At 41.6% G+C, this 13,074-nt stretch overlaps 2 protein-coding genes across 6 annotated transcripts in view; one reads left to right on the top strand and one right to left on the bottom strand.

The window, feature by feature from the left end:
• LOC111663594 (tectonic-1) overlaps positions 1-6,672 on the top strand; it is a 13,616-nt gene extending 6,944 nt beyond the window's left edge. Inside the window, exons 9-14 of one of the 2 annotated variants that reach the window (XM_023417848.2) lie at positions 654-779; positions 1,734-1,819; positions 1,961-2,098; positions 2,179-2,332; positions 6,123-6,254; positions 6,340-6,672. In XM_023417848.2, the coding sequence (XP_023273616.1) occupies positions 654-779; positions 1,734-1,819; positions 1,961-2,098; positions 2,179-2,332; positions 6,123-6,254; positions 6,340-6,480 (777 nt within the window). In that variant the 3' untranslated portion in view covers positions 6,481-6,672. Of the gene's footprint in view, positions 1-653; positions 780-1,730; positions 1,820-1,960; positions 2,099-2,178; positions 2,333-6,122; positions 6,255-6,339 lie in introns of both variants that reach the window. The other variant, XM_023417847.2, reaches the window with a different exon arrangement.
• On the bottom strand, positions 6,618-12,594 carry hvcn1 (hydrogen voltage-gated channel 1). Of its 4 annotated transcripts, none has more exons than XM_023417849.2 (6): positions 12,304-12,594; positions 10,338-10,558; positions 9,547-9,651; positions 9,236-9,467; positions 7,659-7,771; positions 6,618-7,110 (listed from the first exon to the last, which is right to left on the bottom strand). In XM_023417849.2, exons 2-6 carry the CDS (start codon positions 10,512-10,514, stop codon positions 7,054-7,056), a joined length of 684 nt encoding a protein of 227 aa, XP_023273617.1. In that variant the 5' UTR covers positions 10,515-10,558; positions 12,304-12,594; the 3' UTR covers positions 6,618-7,053. The 4 variants fall into 4 exon arrangements, with proteins under 4 accessions (XP_023273617.1, XP_023273618.1, XP_023273620.1 ...); XM_023417850.2 differs by having other exon boundaries at positions 10,338-10,553; positions 12,304-12,593; XM_023417852.2 differs by lacking the exon at positions 12,304-12,594 and adding an exon at positions 12,092-12,255.
• Positions 12,595-13,074: the final 480 nt, after the last annotated feature.

Raw genomic sequence — 13,074 nt, 5'->3', positions numbered from 1 at the left:
TCATCGAGTTTATCAAGGTCTCTTCCAGGATCATGTCAGGGTGTCTGTCCACCTGCTGAAGCTGAGGAGAAGCCGCTGATGCAGCAGAACAATGACCTTAAACATCAAAGGAAATCCACATTTTGGAGTGGTCCAGTCAGAACCCAGACCTGAAGAGACTTGCCCACACCAGACATCTGAGAATCTGTCTGACTGAAGCAGCTCTATAAGAAGAATGGTCCAAACTTCCTCCTGAACAGCAGCTCTGATCAACAGCTACTGAGGAGCAGGTTTCAGAGGAGCTTCAACCAGTTATTAAATCCATGGTTTTCTGACTGTTTCCACCAGAGCTGTGACGGTTTAATGACAGTGTTCCATAACAACACAGAGATTATAATAGTTTGAGTGATATCAGCTCAGACACACTGTGTCTGTCTACATCTCTGTCTTGATGAGAATCTGATCAGATTTTTATCACCAATCAAAAACCACTGAATATTATTGACATCATGAAGTAGACTTTATGACAGAGCAATTAGATTGCATTAGACTGTACAACTGTACCTAATAAAGTGGACACACCAAGAGCTCAAACTGTAATTATTTCCTCCTGTAATGAAACATGTATCAGATAAAAGGAGTCCCTGTGCTCTGGTCTCCTTCTGTCTCCTCAGGTCGGGTATGTGGTGACGTACAGTCCAGCAGGACAGATACTGAACATGTCCGTGTCTCTGGTGCTGGGATTTGTCCGTAAAGCTGCTCTGCCTCTGAAACAGGACTTTCAGATCACCTTTGTTCAGGTACAGTCACTCAACAACATACTGCTGATGTGTCATGGAGTGTTTTTTATAGATGAGGAAATCTTGATCCTGCTGTGTCAGATTCTGTTTTGATTTGTAGAAGACAGAACCTGCTGAATGTTCAGTGACAGATTTACCAGGACTTGAAACGAAAAGCAGAGAATCAGTCTCTTCATATAAAAGGCCTAGGAAGGTTTAACAAGGAGCAGCTGAGCTTCTTACCTTCTGCAGACAGTAACATGAGTTAAAGCTGTGTCTGTGGTTGTGAGCTGTTGGAGACATGTGGACTACAGTTGAGACAGGTGTGATACTCAGCACCATCAGACCTGCAGCGAACACTGTTACTGCTGGAGGATTATTAGTTTAATAATAACAATGATGATAATAATAATCTTTATTGTCCATGGATGTGGACGTTTGCCTTTGGCTTCACAGGCTGTTAAAACACAAACAATAAATACAATAAGAAAGTAGCACAACATGCACAGAGTGAGGATCTGAGCAAAAACCTGAATGTACTTATTTTTTAATTTAATATATATAAATATTATATAAATATTTATATATATATATATACGTATATATACGTATATATATACGTATATATATATATATATACGTATATATATATATATATATGTATATGTATAACAAGTCCTCATCTTGGAATCAGTCATTTGACAAAACCAAGTTCACTCACTAGCTTTTTCCGGGGCTTTCAGCTACATCTCAGGGTCTTCCTCAGTGGATGGAGTTTTCTCGGGTGTCAGTTGCTGTTAGAAAGAAGAAGACCATGTGATGTGACTGAAAGCTCTGCAAACTGACCTTGAGTTAACAGAACTCTTGATTTAAGTGTTGTAAAACCTTTTAAGATGTGTGGTGAGGATGTATCAATGAAAACATGTTGTTGATGAGACTGAGTGAGCGTCCTGCTCTGTGTCTGTTATACAGCAGAACGTGGAGCAGGCCACAGTCCACTACAGTGGAAATCCAGGTTACGTGGTTGGACTGCCTCTAGTGTCCGGAACAAGAGCAGCAGAATATCCTTTACCTGCCTCACTGTGATGGACACTGAACGAATAACAGTAAACAGGGTTCAGTTCATGTACAGTGTCTAATGAGAAGGGGGGCGTTCTGATCTGCTACAAGGGCCAGGATTTGTCCTTAACAGTCATCTTCACTGGGATTGTCAGGAGCATAGACCTCAGGGACACACTGTCTCTTCTCCACGGTGCTGAGGACCAGGACTGTCTGCATGGTCCACATCAGCGCTCCCCAGTCCTGTTCGGTCTGGACTCTTTGTCTGGCTGCACTTTAAGGTACAACATCCTCACACTCAGCAAATCCCACCTCTGTGGACAGGTACAGGGCCTTCTTGAGACTTGTCTTATTCCTGCAGACTGGAGGACGCTGCCAACTGCTCGCTGGTGTCCCAGCTGCTCCTGGATGTCCTGAGAGGAACAGACTCTCCCCAGTATGTGGCCTCACTGGGAAACTCCCCATTAAACAATCCACTGGACTGGGTGCAAGTTCATAGCAACTTCAACCCTGGGGTGAGTTCAAATTCAGTCAGAGCAATAGGTCCAACACCTAATAATACATGATAATAATAATAATAATAATAATAATAATAATAATAATAACTTTATTTATATAGCACTTTTTAAAATAAAGTGACAAAGTGCTGTACAAACAGAAACGAAACAAAGAAATAAAAGACACAAAGAAGAGAGGCCAGACTGGAACTTATCAAAAAGGTTGTTACTTTTGAAAGAAATGGAAGTTTGGAGATTGGTCTGTAGTTGTTAAGAACTGAGGGGTTTGAGTTTGGTTTCTAAAGGAGGGGAGAGACTAAAGCAGTTTTAAAATAGGCGGGAAAAGACTCAGAGTTCAGGGAGCTGTTAACAGTGGACAAAATGTGAGGGCCAATAGTAGGGAGAACCTCCTTCAGACATTGAGTTGGTAAAATGTCCAAGGGGCAAGTAGAGGACTTCATGCTATTTATAACTTTTAATAAAGTTTCATGGGCAATTTCATTGGAGGAGAGCTGGCTGGGTAAGGTGTGGATTCTGCTAATTTCCCAGAGTTTGAAGTGCCCACAAGTGGTTGGCTGCTGTTGAACATTGATCTGATAGAATCAATTTTGTCTTTTAAAATGGGTCAAAAACCAATTACAAAGTTTACGAGTGTGTTCTTTCAACCAGGGAGAGCTTTTGGAAGATGGATGAGTGCGAAATTTACATGGAGTCACTAAGTCTATGGTGGCCAAACTGATATCATTGAAATGATTTAGCTGATCAGCGGTGGGAAGATAAGTGTCTGGCGGAGTGGCAGAGGAGAGGAAGACCTGCCTAAATGTACTGGTAGTTGAGGGGTTAAGGACGCGTGAGGGCACACAATTTCCTAGGAGGTGGGGCAGAGAGTAAATTAAAGATAAGATAATAGGGTGGTCAAAGGTCAAAGGTCAGTGTGACCTTACAAAATACTTTTTATCCATAACTCAAGACTTCACAGCAATTATGACAAATTTTCATACAAACGGTTCATATTTTTTAGGACTCTGGATAAACAGGGATGTAACCTGGAACTAGTCTGAGTGGAGAAGGCAAACAACCACCAGGAAGTGATTCTAGTTTTTATTTATTTTATTTTATTTTCTCAGGTCTAACTTGTAAGTGAATTCTCGATCTCACTGTGACTTCCTGATTAAATAAAGTATAAATGAATAGACAAACACAGTGGGTTCAGAAGACATACATCATATATCTTCAGGTTATCACACTTTATTATGTAGATTTAATATTAAATGGATATAATTGCCACTTTTGTGCATTAATCTCTCTTTGATAACCCAGAATGTGAAAATATGTTTTGAGAGGTTTTCGCAAATATTGAAAATCAAAAAGTCTTCAGACCCTTTCCTGTGGCTCCAAACTGTGGTCAGCTGCTTACTGCTTTAATTTGAGTCTAGACCTAGGCTCTGGTCAAAAAGTCAAACTAATCTCCTCTCTAACGATTTCTCCTTGACCTTGATGGAAAGCGTCATGAGGTCAAGGAAAGATGTGAAGGAGGATTCATGAGGACTTAAGAAAAGACAATTGCAGTGCAGAGAGAATCTGACTGCACTGACACTAAGCTTCTTATTTTTAAACTAACTTTGTTTATAACACATGGAGGATAAATCCTCCTTTACTAACAACAAAACAAAACAAACAGGGTTCAAATGTTGAAATAAGATGACATGATGTGGGTCTGCTGAGGTGAAACTTCAATGGTATGTCACTTTAAATGTTGCTGCAGCAAGGAATTGTGGGATGGCATTTTCTCCTTTCCTTTCATAAAGGAAGGTCCCAGTGTTTCCTATGCTAAAGGAGATAAGATAGGAAGCATTGATCCTTATTATTTATAGAATTCAACCAGCTCTCATCATGGCTGCTGCTGAAATACTTCCGGGTCATTTCACTCAGTTTGGAAACTTCCTAAGCAAAAAAGACTTTTCTACTGCAGCCTTTGACTGAGTCCACCTGTGGTGTACTGAACTGATTTGACAGAGTTCAGAAATAAACACACCTGTGTGTATCAGGTCCCAGGGATCACCTGCAGGTCAGGACAAAAAAACAAACCACCAGTGAACTCTCTGTAAAAGTCTGGACTCTTCTAGAGCTGGTGTTCAGACAAACTGAGGGATCGGGTAAGAAGGACCCAGGACAGGGAGGGGACCAAGAACCCAACAGTATCTTTAACAGACTGGGACCTGAGACTGGAGCAATGGTTCACTTTGCAGCTTCACAATGACCTGAAAAAAAACATCCAAGACAACACTGGAGAGTCTTCAGGACCAGTCTCTGACTGCTCCTTAGTGTCCTTATGTCCCTGTGTCCCTGTGTCCAGACCTGGATTAAGGGTCTGAAGACTTTCAGTTTTTGAATTTTAATAAATCTGCAAAAATGTCTATAATTAACCTCCTAGGACCTGGCGTCCACATATGTGGACCTCACATTTTGGGTTCTCTAGACCACAATACTAACTTTTTCTCAACAAGGGCCTGGTGACCACATATGAGGATATTATACTGCCACTCAGTAATCGAAATTTAAAACTAATGTCCTCATATGTGGACATCATTTTTCTCAGGTCCCAATCAACCTAAATAGCAAAGAGAAATTAAAAATGCACGCCATGCAAGAGTTCAGGTCTTAGGAGGTTAAATGTTTATATAATGAAGTGGGCAGAAACTGAAGGAGTCTGAAGACTTTCTGAAGCCGCTGCCTGATGAAATCGGCCGATCATGATTGGTGGCCCATCAATCATTTACACTGCAGAGTGATTTACTAAATTCTGCATTTTTTCGGCAGGAATTACAGACAGATAGGTCAAATAGCAAAACAGACGACACACAAATGTATGAGCATCAAATCAGAAACAAAGCACGCCACGCTTCCTAATCAACAACGGTTAAAGTCACCCGCAGCATACATATGCATGAGCATTGCTACCAGCAAAAAAATAGGCCAGGCTGCTTATAATTTCAGTGCAGGAGTGATCTCATTTATATACAGTGCCCACCTTTGCACCATTGATTTCCTTAAGTTTCATCAAAGGAGGGAGCTTTCTCTAAGCTAGCCTTTCCTTTGCCACCATACAGGCGGATCTGAATGATGTTGCTGTTTACTCCGTTAACTTGGAATTGATCTCAAGTACCTTTTCTGTCAGAATGGCCTTTTGCTTGCTTGATGTGACTTCAATGGCCTCTTGTGTGCTAGGCTATCCCCATGTTTGTATATCTTCCTGCACCGCCATGTTTTGATGCTAATGGCAAGAATAGCGTGCATGTAGTTATCTTTATTAAAGTGAAAAAACTGACACTTTCAGAAACTGCTGGACCTGTTTTATTTTGAAAACTCTGGGGTTGTGTTGTATCTAACAGGCAGAAATTGAGACCTTTGGAAACGATGATGTAGACACCCATGGTCTTTCCTGGTAGCCTCGACTAACACTAGTAAATACAACATGATAATGAATTAGTGTTACTGACCTTGTTGTCTTTACTAGCAGCTGTTGTTCAGTTACATTATCTATTGTAATGCTACAACTGTCTTTGTTGTTCCTTGTTCAGAGTATTTTCTGCAACTAACCAACTGCAGAGTGATATGTGTTTTCAGATGTGATAGTATGGATGGAGATTATTTCTGATACAGAGCTAAAACGGTTGTCAGGAATAATTTCTATTCAAAAGTGTTTTAAAATGGAAACAGTAGTGTGGACGTAGCCAAATAGCTCCTTTAAGCAGTAAATAATGTTAATAGTGAGGCCACTATCCAGCAGTATGTATGTCGTTTGCAGGACGCCCAGAGTTGTAGCATCCCGTTATCCTTTCATCTAGAAGTTGAGTGGACCAAACATGGATCCCTGGTGAACCCTCAGCCTCAGATTGTGAGCATCAAAGAAGTGATCCAGACCAACAGCACCAGCTTGGTAAGACTCACAGATACTAATGGAGTAATAGAAAGATGCAAGTCTACTCCACTAATCACCACTTCTGTGTGTTGTTCTCCTACAGTGGTTTGGTGACAGTAGCTTCCTGTCAGTCAGAACCTCCGTGGCTTTCATACCTGTGTCTGCTGCTGCTCTTCCTGGTTACAGAGTTACACCCACCATCAATGCCAAACTACCCTTCGACTTCTTCTTCCCTTTTGTCTGATTTGCTTGACAGTCCACACAGGTTCCACTCACCTGAGTATGCTAACATTTAGCATGAACACTGCTGTGTGGTATTTATGAGCAGCACTGTTTGAATTATCGGTCTATTGCTGTATATTGTGAATAATGTGTATAGAATTTTTTAACATTATTTAACATGTTTTAATAAATGAAACCACTTCATGTATGTAAATCTGATTTTTACACAGATTCACTTCTTCTGAATATCCATGTTCTCAGTATGAAGGCTCAGTTATTTACAGGTTCAGGCTGAGGCCTTGAAGCTTTATAGTCACATCCAGGAGCATCTGAATATTTCACATTCATCAGATCAATGCAGACATTTCACTGGGTTCCATTACTACAGTAACAGGAATCCGGGGTATGATCCATTTATACAACCTTTAAAATAAGACAATGTTTTTATAGTTAATGTTCTAACAGTAAAGCTTCTGTCAACAGCCAGTAGGAAAACTGAAAGCAGGTCTACAATGACAGGTTATCATGGAGTGCATAGTCTGATAATTAAAAACAATGGTGCAGAAAGGTAAATACTATAAATGAAACTGAACAGTTAGAAGTCGATGCCATTCTTCTTCAGGAGGGCTTCAAGTTTCTGTTTGTCTTGTTCCTGTGATGATGGAGACAGACACAGAGAAGAGTCAGTCAGTCAAAGCTTCAACACACACACAGCCAGACCAGACCTGACAGATGTCTTAGCTGTGGTGATCAGTGAAGAAGAATGAGGCATATTATGCACCTCTAATGATTCTTCACTGTTGCACCTATTTTTACTGATCATGTTCTGAGCTCAGCTTTTATTTTAGTGAGTACAATTTAACAGAATCAACTGCCAGTGCTACAACAATAAACCCTCTTTTAAAATAAACTGCAGTTTTTGCTTTAAAGCAGAGTTAAGTTGCCTTACACCACACTCAACTACCACTCTCAGTTCATTCTGACCAAATTTGATCATTTTTTAAAATTATGTTGTCAATTGTAAACCTTTAGAGTCTAAACATACTGAAATTAACTTCTACAATGCCCACCATGTGTAAAGTTTTAAGTGTGGGATATAAAGTCCCCCCAGGTTGTGTCCTCAGTAGTAGTTGTGGCCCTGGTGACACTGTGTTCAAGTGTGTAAAAACGTCTCTGATTTGTTATATGAAACTGAATCACCAGTTTATCGCTGCGCTGCTGGAGCTCTGTGACTCTTTGAACCAGGTGGTCGTAGCTCTCCTTCAGCTTGTGGATCCTCTGGTCGGCTCGGGTCTTCACTGACACCAGGATACCTACAACACATTCAAATACAGTCACCTCCGGATGTAGCAGCTACACCGTCTTCTCTTTCTGAGTGAGACCTACATTTTTATTGGGAACTCCAGGAAAATCTTCAGTTTATCAACCTAAACTCTGACACTGGAGAACATGGGCTGGTAGGGCTGAGGTCATTTACATGAGTCTGTGCCTGTAATAATGCGGTAATGACAATAACGATGATTTTTTTATTATTACTTTTAAATTATTTATTTTAAGAATAATTTAATATTCTGTACCCAATCACATCACTCAGCTTTAAATGACTTTACCTGAACAAGGTAGCTGCTCTGTGAGGTTTTACTCAGACACAGTGGTGCCTTGAATTTAATGCTAACATTAACATGCTAACATGCTGGTGTTTAGCAGGTAATGTTTAACTTAGTGCTACCATGCTAGCATTTGCTAATTAGCAAAAAACACAAAGCTGATCACCAGTTTCATCACCAGTTTATTTGGTCATGAACCAACTGGTAGAATGACACGTTTGGCCGGATGATAAATCACAGGGTCAATGTGTGTCTGCACCACACTGAATGAACAGATGGAGAGTCTGGACTGTCGTCTCTCAGTCTGTGTCTCTTTGTCCAGATGTTACAGTCTGGACCAAAATACTGGATTCGATGCTTGATGAAGTCACATCAGATTAATACCAGTGTTGTCTGAAGCTCTTCTCAGACATCTACCTCTACACTCAATAACACTGTGGTTTGTTTGAATCTAAAACTGGCAGTATAGACAGTACAGACACTACAGACGTCCATTGTAGTGGACAGAGACTGACAGTCTGTCACTGTCTGTTGACATCTGCCTGACAGCTGCAGACAGATGTTAGCTGCAGTCAAATGTTTGCTGCAGGTACAGACAGATGTTAGCTGCAGTCAAATGTTTGCTGCAGGGACAGACAGATGTTAGCTGCAGCTGCAGACAGATGTTAGCTTAAGTTGCAGACAGATGTTAGCTGCAGTCAGATGTTAGCTGCAGGGACAGACAGATGTTAGCTGCAGGGACAGACAGATGTTAGCTTAAGTTGCAGACAGATGTTAGCTGCAGTCAGATGTTAGCTGCAGGGACAGACAGATGTTAGCTGCCTCTACAACAAACACTGACTGAGCTCAGATCAGTCTGAGGAGGCGTTCTTCAGTCTGTCTCTCTCTGGTAGAGTCTACAGTCAGGACCACATGCTCCTGACCCATGATCCTGATCCACCACAGTCATGTAAACTGCAGCAGGTCCACACAGACTGTGACTGTTCACTTCACAGTCTACAGGTCTGAGGAGAGTCAGGGCGGCTCACACAGTAGCTGTCAGCCATGTTACCATCTCACTTTAATAATCAGTAGATCATCTAAACATGATGAAGCCTGAACTGAAGCAACAAGTCAGGGACACAACATGTGGTGAAGATGTGTTTACATCTGTTTCGCTGTGTTACTGACCGTTGATGATTCTAGCCACCCTCCAGAGTCGCAGCAGGATGAGGAGACCCATCCCATCAAAGGCATCCTCGTGGAAGATGAAGACGATGTCAAGGATGAAGGACACCACCACCACCAATCCGTCAAACACCTCAAATTTATGGTAGAAGAACTCCAGGTGGTACGCAAACAGCTTCCCAGCCAGCTCCACCATGAAGAAGGTGAGGAGAGCCAGGCTCAGGTAATGAAACACCTGCAACAGTAAACACGGCTCAGTCACAGACCTACAGGTTGTAATGACGCCTGAGGGTTTCCTTTGATAAGAGACTCACCTCAGGAGCGATGTGGCCATGCTCCAAGTTGATGACAGACAGGTCTATTAGCAGCTCTGCCAGAACAAAGATGGCATCCAGGATCACCAGACACACGACCAACACCTGGCATCAGGAGAAGATGCTTCACTTCATCAAAGTTTATCCACCTGAATCACTTCAACAGAACATTCTTCTAGGACAGTGTCAGGTACTTGAGTGTTTATACTTTTAGTCCACTACAATCCTTAGTACATGATAATCTCATAAAATACAATTTGAAGAAACCAACCCCTGACTTGTGACACCTAAAAACCTGGTATCTTCCTGGTGTCATGTTTCAGATGTCTATGAAGTGTTAGCAGCTCCACCACAGATGTTCTCTCTCTAAAGAAATAACTCACATGGTGGAGATAGATAGATAGATAGATAGATAGATAGATAGATAGATAGATAGATAGATAGATAGATAGATAGATAGATACTTTATTTATCCCCTAGGGGAAATTCATGTAATGAGGTTTAAAGGTCTCATATAGTATAAAGATAAAGGTATAAAGGTCCATGTGTAGTTTGATTATAAAGCAGGTGTAGGTTCTATATTAATACTGTGAAAGTATCATGATGGATAGATGATTGAGTGGATGGCTGGATTTTGGATGGATGGAAGGATGATAGATTGATGATGGATGGATATGAATGGATGGATGAATAGATGGATGGAAGGATGATAGATAGATGATTGAGTGGATGGATGGATGGATGCTGACCCTGCTCTACCAGCAGGTGTATGTAAAGCTGGGGTGCCACACCTGGAAACGGTCGGAGCTGTACAGCCTCTTCAGTGATTCTCTGAAGGTCAGGCTGGTTGGGAACTGTCCTGTGGCTGGACTCAGCTCCTCACTGGTCACGTGCAGCTCCTCCTCCTCCCCCCACTCAGCGGGCTGCACATCACCCACAGTGGTGAAATACCTCAGGTATCGAGCCATGACAGCAGGCTCTATGAAGAGGAGCACTTTCCACCTCAGCTAACCTCAAGGGAAAGATTACAGGTGACAGGTACGTCAGACGCTTTACAGAGAGATTACACAGCTGCTTCTTCTACAGTTAAATAAATTACAACCTACTAAATGTTGTGTTGTTATTTCAGTCCTTGCTCTGATTGGCTGTGATGCTTGATAACAGCAAAGAAGATAAATATTTGAACACACAGCTTCTTTGCACATTTCTCCATACGTTAAACAATCTGAGTTCACTTCTCCTTTTTTTAGCTTTGCAACATGTTATTAAGAAATCAGGCCATCTGAGCCTGGGGTCAGAGGGAAGCTGCAGTGTCCTCCGCAGTGACTCACCACCCACAATCCAAGAGCTGTATGTTGAAGAAGAAGTCATGAGACTGTTCACAGTTTAAGTGGAAGACATCCACCAATATCATCATAAACCAAAGCCAGTGACAGTGCAGAACGTCTCCAGTAAGCCTAGTCAGGATTGATCAGAGGCATCTTAAGTTATGAGCAAATATAGAGCAGGCCACGCCCACCTAAACCAATAATATGGCTGTTAAGATTTTGGTTCATACTGGTCCCAGAGCATGTTCGCCTGAACTGGTGACAGTCCATCTACTGGGTTTTTAGGCAAAGGTTTTAGGTATTTGTGCCTCCCCTGTGGATGGGGCTCACAATGCCTGTACCCAAACTTGGACTGAGGGTATGTACCAACATTTATGATGATGACTGGTCATGGATCAGGAGTGGTAAACGACCTGACACATCCATGGTGAATATTCAACGATGTGTGAGACGTATACTTCACCATGGTTCTCTGAACCACACGTGCTGTGATGGCTAAGCTGTATTTGAGCTAAGGCTACCTATAGTATTCACTTTGGTTGCATGGAAAAATATACATGAAATTATTTGATTATCAATCCCACAAAAATACCATACACAATCTAACAACAGGTCAAGAAAGAATAATAGGTATGTCAATGAAGATTTAAATGATTGTATAAGATTTATGTTCATAAATCACACTTTGTCACCACATTTACATTTTCCTCAGGGGTGGTTCTGGTGTGGGTTACTGAGCCACAGGACTGGTTCACTGGTTTATCTGCTGTTATGACTAGTTATATAAATCAACAGGATTATTGAGGTTAGAAATCTGCACCTGGAAAATAAATTGAAACTGACAATCACACATTAATCCACTATGACCAGTCAGCTGACTACACTATGTCCTGCTGACAAGTATAGAAATATCATTAAACTTTAATTTGAAAAGACAGACAGCAGCACTTAACTCTACTCAACCAGCTGACTGATTATCTGAACACTTTACATCTCTTTAAATCTGATCACACCAAACTCAGTGCACCAGAAGTTTAAGATCAGCTTTACTCATGCGTTCCTCCATGAAGAGATGGAAGAAGACTGAGGTTATAATTAAGTATAAAGCAGCTTCAGCGAGTTGTACAGTGAATTACAGGTAAATGATCTGCAGCTCTCATAAACCTGAAAACAGTGAAGTGACTCCTGAGAGCAGAGAAGGTTAAACTTGTTCCTACCACAGTTAGAAAGCAGTCAGTGAGTGCGTCTGTGTGTTAGCAGTTAGCCTGTGCTCAGGGTCCACAGCTGAGGGACAGCAGACTCTAGCTCGTGATAACAACATCCGTCTGGACTGTTTCTGCCAAGCAAGCGTTTCACTGTCAGCACCGTCTAACTACCAGGGCGGGAACACTCCGTCTCTGAGGCTGGGACTCCAGCTGGATTTACTCACCTTCTCTCTACTTTCCTCTGCGGGTCTTTAGATCTTGTCAGACTAAACTCCTGAACTCAGTTTACTTCAGTCACAAGAACTCCGCCTCCATGTTGAGACCAGCCCCCGTTCACATCGGTCCACAGCGCGTTAAGCTGTTTCCAATTCTGATGCTTTGTGGGTCTGACTACACTTCAACACACTGCTTCACTACAACACACACACCGCTTCACTACAACACACTGCTTCACTACAACACACTGCTTCACTACAACACACTGCTTCACTACAACACACACACCGCTTCACTACAACACACACACCGCTTCACTACAACACACACACCGCTTCACTACAACACACCGCTTCACTACAACACACACACTGCTTCACTACAACACACTGCTTCACACCAGACTGTTTACAGTGAAAACTGTCTCTACAAATCCACCAAGACCTCAGACGGCGGGAACCTAAACAGACGTTTTTACTCAATGAAATTCTTCTAAAAGCTTCGTGTTAAATCAAACGTGTCGAATTAAACTGTTGCCGCTAATAAATATCCGACAAGCTATTGTACAGTTATTACAGACAGTGGAGTATATGTTAGGCAGTTACCATTAAATCTACTTATTCATGGACTGAGTTTGCTATGGAATAACGGACGTGAGGAGCTGCTCCTAATTAGCATTTCCTCCAGTGCTTTTATTTTGTTATTTTTTGTTTTTTTTACTTTTAATCTGTCATGTTTCTTCCTGTTTTTTTCATCAGTTTGAAACGACAATAATCACG

Source organism: Seriola lalandi, unplaced genomic scaffold (assembly GCF_002814215.2).
Source record: "Seriola lalandi dorsalis isolate HSWRI2012SDOR001 ecotype SW California unplaced genomic scaffold, Sedor1 jcf7180002054578, whole genome shotgun sequence".
Taxonomy (NCBI): Eukaryota; Metazoa; Chordata; class Actinopteri; order Carangiformes; family Carangidae; genus Seriola; species Seriola lalandi.
Note: the sequence above shows the minus strand (reverse complement) of the source record. Positions and strands in the feature narration are given on the sequence as shown.